The following is a 22805-nucleotide window of genomic DNA, read 5'->3' on the forward strand; positions in this document are numbered from 1 at the left end:
TGTTACTGGTCCCGAATCGCTGGTGGGAATGTTGGAACGGCATCATGCTGCTCCGATGGCAGAGTGAACGACCCACAGAAAAACTCCCTTTTTGGTTCTCCTGCTCCCATTAGATCAAGTGGGTCTCTTGGGGAAGGTGATCGATCGCCTCGAGCTCTCGGCTGGCATGAGATCTGCTGAGGGCTATGGAAAAGGTGGGATTCCACTGGTAACTCGAGAACAATCCCAGACACGCCCTCGTGACATGAGGGAGCAGGTGGAAGATCCACCCAGGCCCCTCCCCAAACCAGAAAATGGCAGAACAAAAAATATGGGCCAGACTTCCAGCAGAGCTGGGTTTAGCCTATTTAAAGTCCCTCATGGGGTGATCCGCCCTGGTTCCACCCAGGGTTTGATCAGAATTTCTGGCCCATTGCATGTGTAATGCTTCATCAGAACACCCAAAAGTTCATAACCCATCTTTTCTTTTTACAGACCTGCTGTGTATTTCTAGCATTTTCTGTTTTTATTTCTGATTGCTAACATTAGTAGAATTTCCTTTTTATTTTATAATCTACCCCATCCTTGAATCTATCCCATCCATTTAATATCCCGAGGGAAAGTTCTGCATTAAAACTGCCGGATTCCCTAAAGGAAAAACTCCAGAATATTTATCCATCCTCACATTTCCACTTGTTATTTTCTGGCCTGGTGTCTTCCATAGGAAACATTTCCCTGCTGTCCCCAGCCCTGCAGTGTTTGACCACACCTGACATTACCTATAGCCTCCAGTGCTGTTCTCAATTGGATATATATCCAGGTACTATTTGAAGGAGTAAATTGACACAGAATCCTCTGTTCCACAAATCCATTACTCTGTTGGAGGGAAATTACTTTTTCTGATCGCTAACCTCATTTGAGGACTGTTCATTTTAAACCTCGGGGTAGAAATTGGTTATTGCTGCGCCCGCTTTCCGAGTGGAAAACAGGAACTAAAATGACAGTTTTGCAGGGCTATGCCCTGTGCCCAAGGACACCTGTAAAACATCCAACGCCATATTGGCCTCGGACTATTTTCAGGCATCTGGGGCGGCCGTCCACAATAGGCGTTAGTTCCCTTACATATTGGGTCCCGTCCGAGAAATTGGGCTGTCCTGAGCAGAGCATGCTTTCCAAGCATGGATGCAGCCTAGCAAGCAACCACCATCAAAAACGTAGGTTTTTTTTTAAGGTTGATGTGGAGCCAGCAGGAGCACTCCTCCTGGATCCACTGCATTCCTGAGGGCTGCTGCAGGTCCACAATCGGTCCCCCTCCTGTTGTTTGATCTACCCGGACACCTACCCCTCCACCTCCCGCAACTACCCAGGAATTACTTGAGGGTCCGGCCAGAAATTCAACCTCTTGAAACAGGCGATCTGCCTCTGGAGGTGCGAAAAGTGCCAGAAGCTCACTTGTGATTGAAATGAGGCACAAGGCCTAATTTCAGACCAGCCTACCGCGGTCCGCCCACGCCATTGTTTATGAACCCGAAACTGGTCAAAACCAATTTCCACCATTTCTTGTCCTCTTTTCTGTGCTTGCAGTCTATGTCAAATATCTTGCTTACATTTACGTTAACAATACCTCTCAACATTTTAAAGACCTGGATCATGTTTGCTCCTCCCTCTGTTTTCTTTTCTCTACGTAAACAAGTTTAATTTTGCAAATCTCTCATCGTGACTTAGTGCCCTTTGCTTCACAATCTACATGTAATCAACCCGATGAGTCAACATGCATTTTAATAGACTTGACACTTTCTGCCATAGCAATTCTATTATTAACCAAACTAAATACAAACTACAGATATATTTGTTTACATTTTTCACAAAAAAACGCAGGAGTGTAAACATACCTTCCAAGGTCAGAGCAGTGACTTTTCTTTTCCCCAGAGAAAAGACTGAGGCAGCTTTCAGTTAAATCAAGGTGGAAGGTGCTTGGTTAGTTTGTACAGTGAGAATTTTTACAGTATGAGGCAGAATAGGTTATTTTATTTTTTAACAACACATGATAAGTTTCACTGTAAAAAAACAAGACTTGACAGTTAATGTATTAAAAGAAAAAAGAGATCTTGACCTTCAAGAGGGCAGCCATCTTGAATCTACACCGAGAGTCTGGACCATTGACATTTCCATCCTTACAAAATCCTGGCTAGGTTTTCTTAATCTTCTAATTAAAAAATCAAATCCAACCAGCACTGCACTGTTCTCAAGGTTTCAGATCCGGAGTGAAACCCATATCACAGCACACAAGTAGGAGGACCCAAAATCAGCCTCAGAAACCTGCAGAAGGTTTTTTTTTCATTTTAGCCATTTAAAAAAAAATTACCTGAACTACTGATCCAAGTTTATTCTCTGCATGTTTGGTTAGGCCACCCGTGGAATCCTTTCTCCTTTTAGTGAAGGTGTAAGGGCTCGATGCAGGGAAGGACCCAAATTAATCTCAAGCAAGAAGACTGTTAACCATCTTGTTTAAATGCATTGAGAAATCTTTCTTGCTTGGGAAATTCAAAGGGACTGTTTTGAATAGGTGCAGATCAGATGACCTAATTGTCTGTCTAATCATGCCTGAGTGTTTGGTTTTTCTTTCTGCTTTCACAACAATGACTAGACTGGTGTTGTTGTTCTTGTAAAATGCTTCCTGATAAAATAATCACATTTCACATTTCAATCACACACACACACACAGATACACATCCCACGTATACACACACACACAGATACAGATACATATCCCATATATACACACACACACACACACACACACACAGATACATATCCCATATATACACACACACACACACACAGATACATATCCCATATATACACACACACACACACACAGATACAGATACATATCCCATATATACACACACACACACACACACACACACAGATACATATCCCATATATACACACACACACACACACAGATACAGATACATATCCCATATATATACACACACACACACACACACACACACAGAGATACAGATACATATCCCATATATATACACACACACACACACACACACAGATACATATCCCATATATATACACACACACACACACAGATACAGATACATATCCCATATATACACACACACACACACACACAGATACAGATACATATCCCATATACACACACACACACACACACACACACACACACACACAGATACAGATACATATCCCATATACACACACACACACACACACACACACACATACATATCCCATATACACACACACACACAGATACATATCCCATATATATACACACACACACACACATACACAGAGATACACATCCCATGTCTCTTCTTCTTAGGCAGTCCCTTGGGATTGAGGATGACTTGCATCCACATTAAAAATGAGTTCTCAGGTGACTGATGAGTCCAATGCGGGACCTACAGACTCTGTCACAGGTGGGGCAGACGGTGGTTGAAGGGGCGGGTGGGTGGGGTGCTTGGGTTGACGTGCGCTCCTTGCGCTGCTCGTGCTTGGCTTCCGCTTGCTCCCGGCGAAGAGACTCGAGGTGTTCGGCGCCTTTCCAGATGCTTCTCCTCCACTTTATGCGGTTTTGGGCCAGGGATTCCCAGGTGTCGGTGGGGATGTTGCACTTTTTCAAGGAGGCTTTGAGGGAGTCCTTGAAGCGTTTCCTCTGCCCACCTGGGGCTCTCTTGCCACGTCAGAGCTCCAAGTACAGCGCTTGTTTTGGGAGTCTCATATCGGGCATGCGGACGATGTAGCCCGTCCATCGGAGCTGATCAAGCTTCAATGCTGGGGATGTTGGCCTGAGCGAGAACACTGACGTTAGTGCACCTATCCTGCCAATGGATTGGCAGGATCTTACAGAGGCAGCGTTGATGGTACCTCTCCAGTGTTTTGAGGTGCCTGCTGTACATGTTCCATGTCTCTGAAGCATACAGGAGGGCGGGTATCACTACTGCTCTGTAGACCATGAGTTTGGTGCCGGGTTTGAGGTCCTGGTCTTCAAACACTTTCTTCCTCAGGCGACCGAAGGCTGCAGTGGCACACTGAAGGCGGTGTTGGACTTCGTCATCGACGTCTGCCCTTGTTGACAGTAGGCTCCCGAGGTATGGAAAGTGGTCCATGTTGTCCAAGACCTCGTCATGGATTTTGATAATCGGGGGGGGCAGTACTGTGTGCCGGGGGCAGGTTGGTAGAGGACCTTTGTCTTACGGATGTTTAGTGTAAGGCCCATACTCTCATACGCTTCGGTGAAGGTGTTGATGATGGTTTGGAGTTCAACCTCCGAGTGTGCGCAGACGCAAGCATCGTCTGCATACTGTAATTCAACGACAGAGGATGGGATGACCTTGGATCTGGGCTGGAGGCGACGGAGGTTAAACAGTTTCCCGTTTGTTCTGTAAATTAGCTCCACTCCAGCGGGGAGCTTACTGAGGGTGAGATGGAGCATTGCTGCAAGGAAGATCGAGAAGAGCATTGGTGCGATGATACAGTTCTGCTTGACCCCAGTCCGTACGTGAATCTGTGGTGGAACCATTGGTCAGGATCACGGCTTGCATGTTGTCATGAAGTAGGTGGAGGATGGTGACAAACTTTTGAGGGCAGCCGAATTTGAGGACACTCCATAATCCCTCATGGTTGACAGTGTTGAAGGCGTTTGTGAGGTCAAAGAAGGCCATGTACAGCGGTTGGTACTGTTCCCTGTATTTCTCTTGTAAGTGGCGCGTGGTGAAGATCATGTCCATTGTGCCCCTTGTAAGGGGTGGTGTGTGTGGCCAGCTTTGCCTCTGACTGCCTGAGTGGTTCGAATCGCTCCCACTCCCTTGGTTCTAGACTTTGAACTTATTTGGGGGTTGTAATGAAATTGCAACAGACACCTGAGTTGGTCAAAAGAATTGAGATTTTATTTTTGAGACAGGAAAATATACAATACAATAAAATCTTATACTCTAAAAGGGGGGAACACTTCGGAATATGCGAGGGAGAATTACAATGGACAAAAATACCTTACCCTCCCAACCCCACTATTCTAACTAGGTTGAATTCCAGAGGACCAGGAGATACTCAGCAAACGACTTTCTTGACAGATTGTAGAGGTTCGCGATTTCGGGGTTCTCTTTAGTTGTGGCGGCTGGGGCCTGCCGTACCCCGGACGTGGTGGAAGACTGCACCTGCGTTGGGTTTTCAGTCTTCGCCTGTCCGCTGATGCGGTTAGATGCGTAGTTGGATTTATCGGGTGAGTACCCAATTTCCTTTGGTTAGGTATAGTTTTTAGGGTCTTTTATGTCAAATCTTACCCAGGGGTAAATCAGACTAGCTTGTAGAGTGGAAACAAGTTTGTGGATTTTCGACTTCTCGGTGGTTGGTTTCTTGTTGGTCGCGGTGGCCCAATATTACCTGGTTGGTGGTAATATTGTTCGTTGTTGGTTTCTTGAGGCCTTTGGTTGCCGCGATTTCCTTTTTCTTCCGTTTCGTTCTTCTTTCCTCAAGTCTCCGATCCTCTGACTAAGCATGGTGATGATATCTTTTCTGAACTGTACTTTCTCTCTCCTGTACTGAACTTGAACCTTCTGAGGCTGTGTCCTCAACTGTGACTGTACTGTGCTGTACTGAGCCGTACTAGCAGGCCTCAATTATACTGTTTTGAGGCCTGGCTTATCTGAGCGCTGATATACCTATCAATTCGTCCAATAAAAGGCGACGAGTTAGGAACGTAACTAAAGGTTTTTATTGACTAAATAACAGAGCCCACCCTCGTGGGTGATCGGGTCCAACAAGGAGGAATACCAGCCAGTCGACTACCTTTATACCTGGGCAGGTAGGTGGAGCCATGGGCGGAGTCGGAGGTGGTCAGCCCAGGTATAACAGCGCGACAAGAGGCGACCTCGTATCGTGATACAACAGTGATAACGGTGATAACAATACAACAGTGATAACTATAGTGTAACGATAAAAGTGGTTTACCACATTCACCCCTTGTTTAGATTTGAGTCCGGCGGGGTGAAGTGTACTACCAGTTCTGGTATGTCAGTCTGTCCGGAGGCCTCGTAAGCCTCTCCGATCGTCGCAGCGGCGGTGCTGCATTATCCGGTGTTAGTGCTGGTGTCTGCGTGGTCGGCGAAGGCTCGTGGGGTTCCGGCATGCCGTCTACCTGGGCTGGAATTGGGGGGGGTGGTGGGGGGGGGTAAAGGTGGTGTCTCCGGAGTGCCCGAGGGTGCGAGGTCTCGTAAGGAGACAGTGTCCTCCCGCCCGTCTGGGTAAGCCACGTAGGCGTACTGGGGGTTGGCGTGCAGGAGGTTCACCCTCTCGACTAGGGGGTCTGTTTTATGGGCCCTCACGTGCTTTCGCAGCAAGACGGGCCCCGGAGAGGTCAGCCAGGTTGGTAGAGTGGTTCCCGTAGTCGACTTCCTGGGGAAAACAAACATTCGTTCATGGGGGGTGGCGTTAACGGCAGTGCAAAGTAGTGACCGGATGGAGTGCAGCGCTGTCGGGAGGACTTCCTGCCAGCGGGAGGTTGGGAGGCCCTTAGACTTTAAGGCTAAGAGGACGGCCTTCCATACCGTCGCGTTCTCTCTTTCCACCTGGCCGTTCCCTCGGGGGCTGTAGCTGGTGGTCCTACTTGCTGCAATACCTCTCGCTAGTAGGAACTGACGGAGTTCCTCGCTCATGAAAGAGGAGCCCCGGTCACTATGTATATAGTTTGGGAACCCGAACAAGGCGAAGAGGTCGTTCAGGCATTTAATGACCGTGGTACTGGTCATGTCTGGGCAGGGGAAGGCAAAGGGGAAACGGGAGTACTCATCAACAATGTTGAGGAAGTACACATTACGGTCAGAGGACGGGAGGGGCCCCTTAAAGTCGATGCTCAGGCGCTCGAAGGGGCGGGTGGCCTTGATCAGGCTTGCTCTGTCCGGCCTAAAGAAGTGCGGTTTGCACTCGGCACAGGTCTGGCAGTTCCTGGTTATGGTCCTGACCTCCTCGATGGAGTAGGGCAGGTTGCGGGCCTTAATGAAGTGGTAAAGTCTGGTGACCCCGGGGTGGCAGAGGTCGTTGTGGAGGGTCTGAAGTCTATCACTTTGCGCGCTGGCGCATGTAATTCGTGACAGAGCATCGGGGGGTTCGTTCAGCTTACCTGGCCGGTACAAGATATCATAATCGTAGGTGGAGAGCTCGATTCTCCACCTCAAGATCTTGTCATTCTTGATTTTGCCCCTCAGCTTGTTATTAAACATAAAAGCGACCGAACGTTGGTCGGTAAGGAGGGTAAATCGTTTGCCTGCCAGGTAGTGCCTCCAGCGTCGTACCGCCTCCACAATCGCCTGGGCCTCCTTCTCGACCGACGAGTGTCGGATCTCAGGGCCCTGTAGGGTCCTTGAGAAGAAGGCCACCGGTCTCCCCTCCTGGTTAAGGGTGGCGGCTAGGGCGAAGTCGGATGCATCGCTCTCGACTTGGAAGGGGATGGACTCATCCACTGCGTGCATAGTGGCCTTGGCAATGTCTCCCTTAATGAGGGAGAAGGCTGCGCACGCTTCCTCCGTAAGGGGGAAGGATGTGGACTTCATGAGGGGTCTGGCTTTGTCCGCATAATTGGGCACCCATTGGGCATAGTAGGCGAAGAGCCCCAGGGTTCTCTTAAGTGCCTTAGGGCAGTGGGGGAGGGGTAGCTCCATGAGGGGGCGCATTCTTTCGGGGTCGGGGCCGATGAGTCCGTTCTCTACTACACAGCCAAGGATGGCAAGGCGCGAGGTGTTAAACACACATTTCTCCTTATTGTAGGTGAGGTTCAGCCGTTGGGCTGTACGGAGGAATTTCTCCAGATTCACGTCGTGGTCCTGCCGGTCGCGGCCGCAGATGGTGACGTTATCTAGGTAGGGGAATGTGGCCTGCAGTCCGTTCTGGTCAACCATCCGGTCCATCTCCCTTTGGAAGACCGAGACCCCGTTGGTGACACCGAACGGGACCCTAAGGAAGTGGTATAGGCGCCCATTCGCCTCGAAGGCGGTGTACTGGCGGTCCTCGGGGTGGATAGGGAGTTGGTGGTAGGCCGACTTAAGGTCGATGGTCGAGAATACGCGGTATTGTGCAATCTGATTGACCATGTCAGATATGCGGGGAAGGGGGTATGCGTCCAGCTGGGTGTATCTGTTTATGGTCTGGCTGTAGTCGATGACCAGGCGATTTTTATCGCCGGTCTTAACGACCACGACCTGGGCACGCCAGGGGCTGTTGCTCCCCTCGATGATGCCCTCCTTCAGGAGACGCTGCACCTCAGAGCTAATGAAAGCTCTGTCCCCAGCGCTGTACCGCCTGCTCTTGGTAGCGACGGGTTTGCAGTCGGGGGTGAGGTTAGCGAACAGGGAAGGTGGCGGCACCTTGAGGGTGGATAGGCTGCAGGTGTTACGCGGTGGGCGGTTTAACCTTCGCTGGTTGTCGACTGTGAGTGGGGGGAGGGGTCCACCGTATGCTAGGGTTACACTTTGGAGGTGGGATTGGAAGTCCAGCCCCAGTAGGACGGCAGCGCAGAGCTGGGGGAGGACGAGGAGTTTAAAATTTTTATACTCTGTACCCTTAACCGACAAGGTCACAGCACAGTAGCCGCTAATGTCCGTGGCGTGGGACCTCGATGCCATCGAGATTCGGTTGCGCGTTGGCAGGACAGGGAGGGAGTAGTGGCTCACCGTGTCTGGGTGGATGAAGCTCTCCGTGCTTCCGCTGTCGAACAGGCAGGTCGTGGCGTGGCCGTTTACTTTGATGTCCATCATCGACTTGGACAGGTGGTGTGGGCGGGCTTGATCCAGAGTGACGGAGGCTAGTGTGTAGGTAAGCGAGTCGTTGTCGTCTGCGGGCGAGGCGGTCGTCGGGTCCGGGGGCCCGGTGGCAGTCGGGCGTGGTGGGTAAAATGGCGTCCCCCACGAGGTAGGACAAAATGGCGGAGAAGATGGCTGCCCCCATAACTCACATGAGGCACTATTGGGGTCGGTTGCCTTGATCAAAGATGGCCGCCCCATGACTCACGTGTGGGGATGCTGGCCTCAGTTGCCGTGAAAGAAGATGGCCGCCCCCACAGTTCGCATGAGGCACTGCTGGCCTCTGAAGATCTGCTCCTGCAGGCCTTAGAGAAGTGGCCTTTCTTCCTGCAGGTTGCGCAGGTAGAGTTCCTGGCTGGGCAGCGCGACCTCGGGTGCTTCTCCTGGCCGCAAAAGAAGCAGCCGGCGGCCCGATCGCAGGTGCCCGATGTCGGAGCCGGTACCGGGGTTGGCGGGCCCGGTCGGGTCCGGGACGCCGACGCTGAGGTAGGTCCCGGGGGTGGCGCTGCAAAGGGTATTGCGGTAGGGGTCGGGCCCGAGTCCCAGGGCCGCGAGCAGTACCTGGAAAACGCCTCCTGGTCCTGATGGGCCACCTCCAGGGAGAGAGCGAGGGCTTCAGCTTTGTCCAGGTCGAGGTCTTTAGCTTCAAGCAGTCTTTGCCGTGAGTAGTCGGACCGTAGGCCTTTCACAAAGGCATCGCGGATATTATCTTCCGTATTTTCAACAGCCGTCACCGCTTTAAAGTCACAGTTCCTGCCGAGTGCTCTTAGCGCCCGTAAAAATTCAGCTACAGACTCTCCTGGCTGTTGCGGGCGGGATCTTAGGAGGTGCCTGGTGTACATGTAATTTACCGGGCTCCGGTACTGCTGTTTCAGTAGGTTGATAGCGGCCTCGTATGTAGTCGTGTCCTGGATGAGTGCGTATACTCTCGGGCTCGCTTGGGCGTTCAGAACTCTTAGTTTGGATCTCTGAGGGACGCCGGATTCTTCCAGGTAGGATTCGAAGCAGTCCAGCCAGTGTTTGAAGTTGAGGGCTGAGTTTGCTGCCTGTGGGTTTAGATCCAGGTACGGTGGTTTGAGGGCTTGCAGCCAAGCCGGCTGGTGTAGCCCGGTGTCTGAATGCTGCTGTGGCTGTGCTTCTGGGAGGGCTTCTGGCTGGCCAGTAGTAGACATCTTTAAAATTTAGCCAATAAAATTGATATACCTATCAATTCGTCCAATAAAAAGCGACGAGTTAGGAACGTAACTAAAGGTTTTTATTGACTAAATAACAGAGCCCACCCTCGTGGGTGATCGGGTCCAACAAGGAGGAATACCAGCCAGTCGACTACCTTTATACCTGGGCAGGTAGGTGGAGCCATGGGCGGAGTCGGAGGTGGTCAGCCCAGGTATAACAGCACGACAAGAGGCGACCTCGTATCGTGATACAACAGTGATAACAATACAACAGTGATAACTATAGTGTAACGATAAAAGTGGTTTACCACAAGCGCCAAATCTCTGGTCCTTTGTTAATTTTGGCGGGCTCGTTATTTTTAATATGTTTAAATTCTCATCGAGTTTCGGGGATGGTCCCATCAATTTTTAATTGGCTTTTAACTGGTTTCGGGATTGCCTTGAAATCATTTTAAAATGTGTAAAGTGTTTTGGAAATCTTTCTGAGTGGTTTTAAACAATGGAATCTTGGCTTTTATTGCAAGGGGGATGGAGTATAAAAGCAGGGATGTCTTGCTTCAGTTAAACAGGGTACTGGTGAGGCCACTCCTGGAATACTGCGTACAGTTTTGGTTTCCATTTTTTAGAAAAGATATACTTGCTCTCGGGGCAGTTCAGAGAAGGTTCACTCGGTTGATTCCGGAGATGAGGGGGTTGACGTATGAGGAAAGGTTGAGTAGGTTGGGCCTCTACTCATTGGAATTCAGAAGAATGAGAGGCGATCTTGAGATCGAAACATATAAGATTGTGAGGGGGCTTGATCGAGTGGATGCGGGTAGGATGTTTCCACTGATGGGTGAGACTAGAACTAGGGGGCATAATCTTAGAATAAGGGGCTGCTGTTTTAAAATGAGATGAGGAGAAACTTCTTCACTCAGAGGGTAGTAAATCTATGGAATTTGCTACCTCAGAGAGCTGTGGAAGCTGCGACATTAAATACATTTAAAATGGAGATAGACAGTTTCCTAGCTGATAAGGGAATTAAGGGTTACGGGGAGAGGGCAGGGAAGTGGACGCGAGTCTAGGTTCGGATCAGCCATGATCCTATTGAATGGCAGAGCAGGCCCGAGGGGCTGTATGGCCTACCCCTGCTCCTGCTTCTTATGTTCTTATGTTCTTAAACTGTTGTTTGATTGTCTTTTCCTGCTAGGGCCAGATTCTCTTTTGTTGACTGTTGGCATGTATTGTATTATTCATGTCCTTGGTGGCCCTGTGAGTTTCGGCAGGAACAGTCTTTTCCATGGGCTTATTGTCTTTATGTAGAATGGCTGGGATGGCTCAGAACATCTGGCCTTTCCAATACTCAAACTGTCTGTCCCATCCATTCCTTTCGTGGCAGCTTTTTCCACAGGCCTGAACATGCCTTTTAAACTAGCCAAATCTTCCTGGGGCTTTGATTTTAAGTCCCCTTTGGCCCAATATTATTTCGAACAGTCCAATATCTCTTCTTTCTTACTTTGGGGGAATTTGTGTAATTTTGCGAGCCTTACACCCTTAGTGGGCCAGGAATCGCAAGGCGAGCTCGGGGCCAGGAATCGTGTGAGGAGCTCGGGGCCAGGAACCGTGTGAGGAGCTCGGGGCCAGGAATCATGTGAGGAGCTCGGGGCCAGGAATCGCAAGGCGAGCTCGGGGCCAGGAATTGTGTGAGGAGCTCGGGGCCAGGAACCGTGTGAGGAGCTCGGGGCCAGGAACCATGTGAGGAGCTCGGGGCCAGGAACCGTGTGAGGAGCTCGGGGCCAGGAATCGTGTGAGGAGCTCGGGGCCAGGAATCGTGTGAGGAGCTCGGGGCCAGGAATCGTGTGAGGAGCTCGGGGCCAGGAATTGTTTGAGGAGCTCGGGGCCAGGAATCGTGTGAGGAGCTTGGGGCCAGGAATTGTGTGAGGAGCTCGGGGCCAGGAACCGTGTGAGGAGCTCGGGGCCAGGAATCGTGTGAGGAGCTCGGGGCCAGGAATCGTTTGAGGAGCTCGGGGCCAGGAATCGTGTGAGGAGCTCGGGGCCAGGAATCGTGTGAGGAGCTCGGGGCCAGGAATTGTGTGAGGAGCTCGGGGCCAGGAACCGTGTGAGGAGCTCGGGGCCAGGAATCGTGTGAGGAGCTTGGGGCCAGGAATCGTGTGAGGAGCTCGGGGCCAGGAATCGTGTGAGGAGCTTGGGGCCAGGAATCGTGTGAGGAGCTCGGGGCCAGGAATCGTGTGAGGAGCTCGGGGCCAGGAATTGTGTGAGGAGCTCGGGGCCAGGAATCGTGTGAGGAGCTCGGGGCCAGGAATCGTGTGAGGAGCTCGGGGCCAGGAACCGTGTGAGGAGCTCGGGGCCAGGAATCGTGTGAGGAGCTCGGGGCCAGGAATCATGTGAGGAGCTCGGGGCCAGGAATCGTGTGAGGAGCTCGGGGCCAGGAATCGTGTGAGGAGCTCGGGGCCAGGAATCGTTTGAGGAGCTCGGGGCCAGGAATCGTGTGAGGAGCTCGGGGCCAGGAATTGCAAGGCGAGCTCGGGGCCAGGAATCATGTGAGGAGCTCGGGGCCAGGAACCGTGTGAGGAGCTCGGGGCCAGGAATCGTGTGAGGAGCTCGGGGCCAGGAATCGTGTGAGGAGCTCGGGGCCAGGAATCGTGTGAGGAGCTCGGGGCCAGGAATCGTGTGAGGAGCTCGGGGCCAGGAATCGTGTGAGGAGCTCGGGGCCAGGAATCGTGTGAGGAGCTCGGGGCCAGGAATCGTGTGAGGAGCTCGGGGCCAGGAATCGTGTGAGGAGCTCGGGGCCAGGAATCGTGTGAGGAGCTCGGGGCCAGGAATCGTGTGAGGAGCTCGGGGCCAGGAATCGTGTGAGGAGCTCGGGGCCAGGAATTGTGTGAGGAGCTCGGGGCCAGGAATCGTGTGAGGAGCTCGGGGCCAGGAATCGTGTGAGGAGCTCGGGGCCAGGAATCGTGTGAGGAGCTCGGGGCCAGGAATCGTGTGAGGAGCTCGGGGCCAGGAATCGTGTGAGGAGCTTGGGGCCAGGAACCGTGTGAGGAGCTCGGGGCCAGGAATCGTGTGAGGAGCTCGGGGCCAGGAATCGTGTGAGGAGCTCGGGGCCAGGAATCGTGTGAGGAGCTCGGGGCCAGGAACCGTGTGAGGAGCTTGGGGCCAGGAACCGTGTGAGGAGCTCGGGGCCAGGAATCGTGTGAGGAGCTTGGGGCCAGGAATCGTGTGAGGAGCTTGGGGCCAGGAATCGTGTGAGGAGCTCGGGGCCAGGAATCGTGTGAGGAGCTCGGGGCCAGGAATCGTGTGAGGAGCTTGGGGCCAGGAACCGTGTGAGGAGCTCGGGGCCAGGAATCAAGTGAGGAGCTCGGGGCCAGGAATCATGTGAGGAGCTCGGGGCCAGGAATCGTGTGAGGAGCTCGGGGCCAGGAATCGTGTGAGGAGCTCGGGGCCAGGAATCGTGTGAGGAGCTCGGGGCCAGGAATCGTGTGAGGAGCTCGGGGCCAGGAATCAAGTGAGGAGCTCGGGGCCAGGAATCGTGTGAGGAGCTCGGGGCCAGGAATCGTGTGAGGAGCTCGGGGCCAGGAATCGTGTGAGGAGCTCGGGGCCAGGAATCGTGTGAGGAGCTCGGGGCCAGGAATCGTGTGAGGAGCTCGGGGCCAGGAATCGTGTGAGGAGCTCGGGGCCAGGAATCGTGTGAGGAGCTCGGGGCCAGGAATCGTGTGAGGAGCTCGGGGCCAGGAATCGTGTGAGGAGCTCGGGGCCAGGAATCGTGTGAGGAGCTCGGGGCCAGGAATCGTGTGAGGAGCTCGGGGCCAGGAATCGTGTGAGGAGCTTGGGGCCAGGAATCGTGTGAGGAGCTCGGGGCCAGGAATCGTGTGAGGAGCTCGGGGCCAGGAATCGTGTGAGGAGCTCGGGGCCAGGAATCGTGTGAGGAGCTCGGGGCCAGGAATCGTGTGAGGAGCTCGGGGCCAGGAATCGCAAGGCGAGCTCGGGGCCAGGAATCGTGTGAGGAGCTCGGGGCCAGGAATCGTTTGAGGAGCTCGGGGCCAGGAATCGTGTGAGGAGCTTGGGGCCAGGAACCGTGTGAGGAGCTCGGGGCCAGGAACCGTGTGAGGAGCTCGGGGCCAGGAACCGTGTGAGGAGCTCGGGGCCAGGAATCGTTTGAGGAGCTCGGGGCCAGGAATCGTGTGAGGAGCTCGGGGCCAGGAATCGTGAGGAGCTCGGGGCCAGGAATCGTGTGAGGAGCTCGGGGCCAGGAATCGTGTGAGGAGCTCGGGGCCAGGAATCGTGTGAGGAGCTCGGGGCCAGGAATCGTGTGAGGAGCTCGGGGCCAGGAATCGTTTGAGGAGCTCGGGGCCAGGAATCGTGTGAGGAGCTCGGGGCCAGGAATCGTGTGAGGAGCTCGGGGCCAGGAACCGTGTGAGGAGCTTGGGGCCAGGAATCGTGTGAGGAGCTCGGGGCCAGGAATCATGGGAGGAGCTCGGGGCCAGGAATCGTGTGAGGAGCTCGGGGCCAGGAATCGTGTGAGGAGCTCGGGGCCAGGAATCGTGTGAGGAGCTCGGGGCCAGGAATCGTGTGAGGAGCTCGGGGCCAGGAATCGTGTGAGGAGCTCGGGGCCAGGAATTGTGTGAGGAGCTCGGGGCCAGGAATCGTGTGAGGAGCTCGGGGCCAGGAATCGTGTGAGGAGCTCGGGGCCAGGAATCATGTGAGGAGCTCGGGGCCAGGAATCGTGTGAGGAGCTCGGGGCCAGGAATCGTGTGAGGAGCTCGGGGCCAGGAATCGTGTGAGGAGCTCGGGGCCAGGAATCGTGTGAGGAGCTCGGGGCCAGGAATCGTGTGAGGAGCTCGGGGCCAGGAATCGTGTGAGGAGCTCGGGGCCAGGAATCGTGTGAGGAGCTCGGGGCCAGGAATCGTGTGAGGAGCTCGGGGCCAGGAATCGTGTGAGGAGCTCGGGGCCAGGAATCGTGTGAGGAGCTCGGGGCCAGGAATCGTGTGAGGAGCTCGGGGCCAGGAATCGTGTGAGGAGCTCGGGGCCAGGAACCGTGTGAGGAGCTCGGGGCCAGGAATCATGGGAGGAGCTCGGGGCCAGGAATCGTGTGAGGAGCTTGGGGCCAGGAATCGTGTGAGGAGCTCGGGGCCAGGAATCGTGTGAGGAGCTCGGGGCCAGGAATCGTGTGAGGAGCTCGGGGCCAGGAATCGTGTGAGGAGCTCGGGGCCAGGAATCATGGGAGGAGCTCGGGGCCAGGAATCGTGTGAGGAGCTCGGGGCCAGGAATCGTGTGAGGAGCTCGGGGCCAGGAATCGTTTGAGGAGCTCGGGGCCAGGAATCGTGTGAGGAGCTCGGGGCCAGGAATCATGTGAGGAGCTCGGGGCCAGGAATCGTGTGAGGAGCTCGGGGCCAGGAATCGTGTGAGGAGCTCGGGGCCAGGAATCATGTGAGGAGCTCGGGGCCAGGAATCGTGTGAGGAGCTCGGGGCCAGGAATCGTGTGAGGAGCTCGGGGCCAGGAATCGTGTGAGGAGCTCGGGGCCAGGAATCGTGTGAGGAGCTCGGGGCCAGGAACCGTGTGAGGAGCTCGGGGCCAGGAACCGTGTGAGGAGCTCGGGGCCAGGAATCGTGTGAGGAGCTCGGGGCCAGGAATCGTGTGAGGAGCTCGGGGCCAGGAATCGTGTGAGGAGCTTGGGGCCAGGAATCGTGTGAGGAGCTCGGGGCCAGGAATCATGTGAGGAGCTCGGGGCCAGGAATCGTTTGAGGAGCTCGGGGCCAGGAATCGTGTGAGGAGCTCGGGGCCAGGAATCGTGTGAGGAGCTCGGGGCCAGGAACCGTGTGAGGAGCTCGGGGCCAGGAATCGTGTGAGGAGCTCGGGGCCAGGAATCATGTGAGGAGCTCGGGGCCAGGAATCGTGTGAGGAGCTCGGGGCCAGGAATCGTGTGAGGAGCTCGGGGCCAGGAACCGTGTGAGGAGCTCGGGGCCAGGAATCGTGTGAGGAGCTCGGGGCCAGGAACCGTGTGAGGAGCTCGGGGCCAGGAATCATGTGAGGAGCTTGGGGCCAGGAATCGTGTGAGGAGCTCGGGGCCAGGAATCGTGTGAGGAGCTCGGGGCCAGGAATCGTGTGAGGAGCTCGGGGCCAGGAATCATGTGAGGAGCTCGGGGCCAGGAATCGTGTGAGGAGCTCGGGGCCAGGAATCGTGTGAGGAGCTCGGGGCCAGGAATCATGTGAGGAGCTCGGGGCCAGGAATCGTGTGAGGAGCTTGGGGCCAGGAATCATGTGAGGAGCTCGGGGCCAGGAATCGTGTGAGGAGCTTGGGGCCAGGAATTGTGTGAGGAGCTCGGGGCCAGGAATCGTGTGAGGAGCTCGGGGCCAGGAACCGTGTGAGGAGCTCGGGGCCAGGAATCGTGTGAGGAGCTCGGGGCCAGGAATCGTGAGAGGAGCTCTGGGCCAGGAATCGTGTGAGGAGCTCGGGGCCAGGAATCGTGTGAGGAGCTCGGGGCCAGGAATCGTGTGAGGAGCTCGGGGCCAGGAATCGTGTGAGGAGCTCGGGGCCAGGAATTGTGGGAGGAGCTCGGGGCCAGGAATTGCGAGAGTATCAGTGCTGATTTGATCTTGTGAGAGACAACATCATTCAGGTCCAAGGCCGGAATCCAGGAGCGAGAACGAGCCCAGCAGCGAGGTCAAGGCCCAGGAGTGGCGCAGCGTGGACCAGCATCGGGGTCGGGGCCCAGGGAAGGTGCAGCACGGGCCAACAGCGAGGTCGGGAGGACCACAATGCATCCTACGAAACCCAGGCAGAGAGGACCTGTGGGAAGGAGGGAGGAGGACAGTAGGAGTATGTTTGTGTGTGTGTGCTAGGCCGTTGTAGCAGAGCCTGGTCTCCAATCGTCTTGCATCCCCTTGCCATTGGACCAAGACCTTGCTCTGTCAAGCCCATGTGATAGCTGGTGTGCAATGGCCACCCCATGTTAAAAGAATTCACGCACAAGCATCTTCCACCCTTTAAAATGAAGTTCGGGACCTGGAACGTCAGGACCCTCATGGACAACCCCAATAGTGACAGACCAGAACGCCGTACTGCTATTGTTGCCCAGGAGCTCAGACGTTTCGATATAGACATTGCCACCCTAAGCGAGACCCGGCAAGCAGGGGAAGGCCAGCTCAAAGAACAAGGCAGTGGTTACACCTTCTTCTGGAAAGGCAAACCTGAAGAAGAACGCTGCCTCCATGGGGTAGGCTTCACCATAAAAAATGAACTAGTTGGGCATCTCAGAGACTCCCCTAGTGGTATAAACGAGCGCCTCATGACTCTTCAGCTAACCTTAGCCCGGAACCAGTGTGCTACGGTCATCAGTGCGTACGCCCCAACACTGGAAGCCACAGACGAGACCAAAGAGGAATTCTACTCCAGCCTCGAACAATCCCTGTCCCGAGTCCCAATGGTCGACAAGCTGATCCTCCTTGGCGACTTTAACGCCAGAGTTGGAAAGGACACAGACCTCTGGGGAGGTGTGATCGGCAGAGAGCGGGTAGCGAAAGCCAACTCCAATGGTACCCTCCTCCTGACAAAATGCTTAGAACATGGCCTTGTCATAACCAACACCTTGTTCCGTCAGAGAGACAAGTACAAGGCTTCATGGCAGCACCCTCAGTCCAAGCATTGGCATCTGCTGGACTATGTCATCGTCTGAGCGAGGGACCGCAAGGATGTCTGCATCACCCGCACCATGACAGGAGCTGACGACTGCTGGACAGACCACCGCCTAATCCGCTCTGTCATCTCCATCAATGTAGCCCCAAAACAACGGCGGCAACAGAAACAATGCCACAGGAAAATCAACGCTGGAGCACTCAAAGACCCCGCTAAGAAAGCTCTATTCAGCCTATGTATACATCCCATGTATACAAACACACACACACACAGATACACATCCCACATATGCACACACACTCACACAGATAGATACACATTCCCATGTATGCACACACTCAGGTACACTTCCCACATACACACACACACACAATGCATTTTTATATTGATAATTGGTTGTCGGCGGCTGAAACACGATTCTTCTTCACTGCCGCTATGAATGCTGGGATAGCCCTGCCTTTATAGCGATCTCCAGGAGAGAATATTCACAAATCTCAGGTGGGCTTTGAAGAGAGTTGAGAGTAAATGTAAAAGAGAAATGGAATAAGAAGTAAAAGGCGACATTGATGTTTTTGGCCATCTGCTGCATTTGCACCTTTTAACGGCGGTGCTGTGTTTGGTACAAGTTGATACGTCAGACATACAGCTTGTGACTGAAAGCCTCATGCTTACAATTTGTCTGATGTTTTACATTAGTGCTGATTGAGTGTAGAAGTCAGCTTAAATATACCAGGGTAAATTTTCCGCTTGGTCCTGCTGGCAACATTTGAGAACCAGGAAATTGAGTGCCATTTGCTCCTGCCCTGCTGGAAAGTCCCCTGTTACTATATTCCATTGGGACGGTGCTCCTGCCTTTTGACTTCTACTCGTTCTGAGTGGGGCCTCAGCTTTCATGCATGCTGCATGTTCATGATTGACTTTAGTAGACCTATCAAATCTTCTGATGTTTGAGTGAAAGTACTGCCCAGAATTACTTCTGACTAGGCATCAAAGGCAAGTTGCATGGGTCATTTTGTCAAACATAAAAGAACAGTCATTTTGTGGTAAATTGCATTGGATACATTTTTCTCTATATCATTCTTGAGTTTATTTTGGATGCATTTTCCTGTTTTTTTGAATCAGACTATGAAAGGTTTCTATTAGTAGACAAGAAGCCAACCTTGTTTTCAATGTTAAAAAAAAACTGACTGTAAGTAAACTGTTTCCAAGAGCTCAGCAGAACAGGAAGATTCATAAAAAGGAGAACGGTTGGGATTGACCTTCACTGATCAAAGATTGACTTCAATGGAAATAAAAATCAGGAGAGATGTAGAATGGGCTTTTGACGTGCTATCACCCGGTTTACACTCTCGCACAAAGTCAAGATCAATGGGAGAGATATTGGACCCCATTTCATCTGTTTTTCAGGCGTAAAACAGGGACAAAAATGAGCAATTTAGCAGCGCGATGTCCCACGCCCAAACAGCACCTGAAATACATCGGACGCCATATTTTGCGACTATTTCAGGCCTGTAGTCTGGCGCTAACCAATTTCTCCCCCAATCTCTATGGGTTTGGATTGTAAACAGGGCTGAGGCAATGAGACCCACTTTTGTCACTTCCAGAGTAACAGCAACTACCATCTCTGTAACATCCCTTACATACAATGGGATGTCTCAGAGCAGTTTACTGGGCAGTGAACAACAAATGACACCAAGGCTTTGGAGGGGATGGAAGCACAGGTGAAGAGAAGGGTCTTTCCGAGGCTTCTGGAGGCAGAGAAAGAAGATGGGCGATACTAAGGAAGGAAGTTCCAGGGGCAGGGACCAATAGTGGCTGAAAGAGTAGCCAATGGTGGAGTGGATGGAATAGGCAGCAAGAAATATTGTGGTGTTGGAGGAGCAGAAGTTGTGTACCAGGACACACGGGTAAAGGAGATCATGGAGTTGGGGAGAGGTAAAGTCATGGAGGAAATTTAAGGTGAGGACGAGAATCTGAAAGTCGATTTTGTGGAGTATAGCGGGGGTGGGGGCAATAGAACTTGGAAAGGAACAATATGAGGGGAATTTGGGCCAGGTGAGAATGCAGGCTGCAGCGATCTGAATGATTTGTCAGCAGAGGGAGAAAGATAAAGGTGGAGATGGGCAATGCTTCACAACATCGCAGATCAAGCACCCAATAGTTTTCTGTCAAACATGTAAACAATTAACTCAATCACTGGCCCCACATTATCCATCTTCCTCAGCTGGGCTGTAATTGGGAGCAATGCAAATGGCGTCAGTGCTCCATTATTCGGGAGAGGAAAAAAATCAGCCAGCTGTTTCTGATTGCTTTTCAGTGACCCCTGCTGGAAAGGGCGAGTGTCTAGACATCAGGTGAGAAGAGGATTGAATTCAACTGTGCTGGCCTTCACAGTCAAATAGCTTACTGTCTAGGGTCACAATGAAAGAATAATCACTTGGTTCAAGTATTGGAGTTTGGGGCGCCATACCCCAGCAAGAGACATGACTTTCAAGAGAGGAGGAAAGAAAATTGTGATCAAAATATATACTCCTTACTTTTAACTCAGACATGGACATATTTATGCAGTTCGCCATTGTTGGTAGGATGTCCTGGTGACACAGCATGTGAGTCAGAGAGCTGCCGGTGGCAGAAGTGCTTCTACCAGCTGTTCTCAATGTATTCTCCATCTTAGCTGTAATCGCAGGGGTTGAGTTGTCCCGGGTCTCTCTATGAACTAATTAGCAGGCTATTCAGCTGTGGCATTGGCAGGGGCCTGGTAAAAGATTCACTCACCCTGTCACTGTCACTCAGGCACTGATGTATGGCAGAGAGAAACCTAAAGAGATGAGAAAACAAAACTGGGGTCGAGAATTACCAAATAAATCACTGGAATGGGTTCCTTTGGAATGTCACTGCCTGTATTGTGCCTTTCAGGTGGAGATCGTGATCGGATGACCGCCAATCATGAAACATACCTTCTCATGGCCAGCGCACAGAATGACATGGAAGACTGGGTGAAGACTATCCGCAGAGTGATCTGGGCTCCTTTTGGTGGAGGTAAGCGGAGTGTTTTCGACTGCTTGTATGTAAATATTTATTTTAGGGCAAAGTCTTTTAACCTTGTATTACCAGTTTTACAAGCGCAGTAGGGTAAATGGGAACTGACAATCCTAGTCTAGAGCCACCGACCAGAGGGACTCCATTTGTGTCAACTTCACTGAGCCCCATCCAACATAGTAACCCACCAGTGGAGTAAGATTGTGTTACTTCAAGTCATACTGGTATGATGCACATTGGAGCTACTGTACCTACTGATAATATTCCAACTTGTTTCCGCAGTTGATGTGCCAGTAGTTAGGCATAAGTCTATATGGTGAATATGGGCTGTGTATATGCATCTGGCTTCCTCCAAAACATTGAGTACCATTATGTATGTGTAAGCACATCTTCTTCTTCTTCTTAGGCAGTCCCTCGGAACTGAGGATGACTTGCTTCCACATTAAAAATGAGTTCTCAGGTGACTGATGAGTCCAATGCGGGACCTACAGTCTCTGTCACAGGTGGGGCAGACGGTGGTTGAAGGGGCGGGTGGGTGGGGTGCTTTGATTGACGTGCGCTCCTTGTGCTGCCTGTGCTTAGCTTCCGCTTGCTCCCGGTGAAGAGACTCAAGGTGTTTGGCGCCTTCCCGGATGCTTCTCCACTTTGTATGGTCTTGGGCCAGGGATTCCCAGGTGTCGGTGGGGATGTTACACTTTTTCAAGGAGGCTTTGAGGGTGTCCTTGAAGTGTTTCCTCTGCCCACCTGGGGCTCTCTTGCCGTGCCGGAGCTCCAAGTAGAGCGCTAGTTTTGGGAGTCTCGTATCGGGCATGCAGACAATGTGACCCGTCCATCGGAGCTGATCGAGCGTGGTCAAACCTTCAATGCTGGGGATGTTGGCCTGAGCAAGAACACCGACATTGGTGCGCCTATCCTGCCAATTGTAGGAAGTCACACAACACCAGGTTATAGTCCAACAGCTTTATTTGAAATCACAAGCTTTCGGAGCGCTGCTCCTTCGTCAGGTGAAGTGAAGAGAAGCATAGAGGCACAGCATATATAGTCAGAGAAAACTGCCAGACGATTACAGGTGATCTTTCTAACTGCCCTTTATCACACCTCGGCAGAGAGATAATCACAGCAATCAAAGGTGTGAATGGTGTCCAAACAGGTCAGTCAGGAAAACATTACATCAAAGAACAATGAGGTGGGGTCACAAGGGGTCAAATGTTGCAGATGCTGGGGTCTGTATGAAAAACAGAAAAAACCCAAAAAAAACTTTGCTGGAAATCACAGCAGGTCCGGCCGCATCTGTGTAGAGAGAACAAGCCAACGACGACTCGAGTCTGGATGACTCTACGTCAGGTGGGATTACATGTAGCGTGACATGAACCCAAGATCCCGGTTGAGGCCGTCCTCATGAGTGCGGAACTTGGCTATCAGTTTCTGCTCGACGATTTTGCGTTGTCGTGTGTCTCGAAGGCCGCCTTGGAGAATGCTTACCCGAAGATCGGAGGCTGAATGTCCTTGACTGCTGAAGTGTTCCCCGGCTGGGAGGGAACGCTCCTGCCTGGCGATTGTTGTGCGGTGTCCGTTCATCCGTTGTCACAGTGTCTGCATGGTCTCGCCGATGTACCATGCTCCGGGGCATCCTTTCCTGCAACGTATGAGGTAGACAACGTTGGCCGAGTCACATGAGTATGTACCATGTACCTGGTGGGTGGTGTCCTCACGTGTGATGATGGTATCTGTGTTGATGATCTGGCATGTCTTGCAGAGGTTGCTGTGGCAGGGTTGTGTGGTGGCGTGGTCGCTGTTCTCCTGAAAGCTGGGTAATTTGCTGCGAACGATGGTCTGTTTGAGGTTAGGCGGCTGTTTGAAGGCGAGTAGTGGAGGCGTGGGGATGGCTTTAGCGAGGTGTTCGTTGTCGTCGATGACATGTTGAAGGCTGCGGAGAACATGGCGTAGTTTCTCTGCTCCGGGGAAGTACTGGACGACGAAGGGTACTCTGTTGGTTGTGTCCCATGTTTGTCTTCTGAGGAGGTCTATGCGATTTTTCGCTGTGGCCCGTCGGAACTGTCGATCAACGAGTCGAGCATCATATCCCGTTCTTACGATGGCGTCTTTCAGCGTCCATCGCGTTCCTCCTCGTCTGAGCAGATCCT

At 52.8% G+C, this 22805-nt stretch overlaps 1 protein-coding gene across 6 annotated transcripts in view; it reads left to right on the plus strand.

The window, feature by feature from the left end:
- Nucleotides 1-22805, plus strand: part of arhgap24 (Rho GTPase activating protein 24) — a 730398-nt gene that overhangs the window by 596211 nt on the left and 111382 nt on the right. For all 6 annotated transcript variants that reach the window (XM_085963615.1, XM_085963657.1, XM_085963627.1 and 3 more), the window contains one exon: nt 20539-20661. In XM_085963615.1, coding sequence (XP_085819741.1) covers nt 20539-20661 — 123 coding nt within the window. The remainder of the gene's footprint in view (nt 1-20538; nt 20662-22805) is intronic.

The sequence above is a fragment of the Somniosus microcephalus genome, chromosome 2 (assembly GCF_052327205.1).
Source record: "Somniosus microcephalus isolate GS21.2 chromosome 2, FLI_Smic_1.0, whole genome shotgun sequence".
In the NCBI taxonomy this organism is placed as follows: Eukaryota; Metazoa; Chordata; class Chondrichthyes; order Squaliformes; family Somniosidae; genus Somniosus; species Somniosus microcephalus.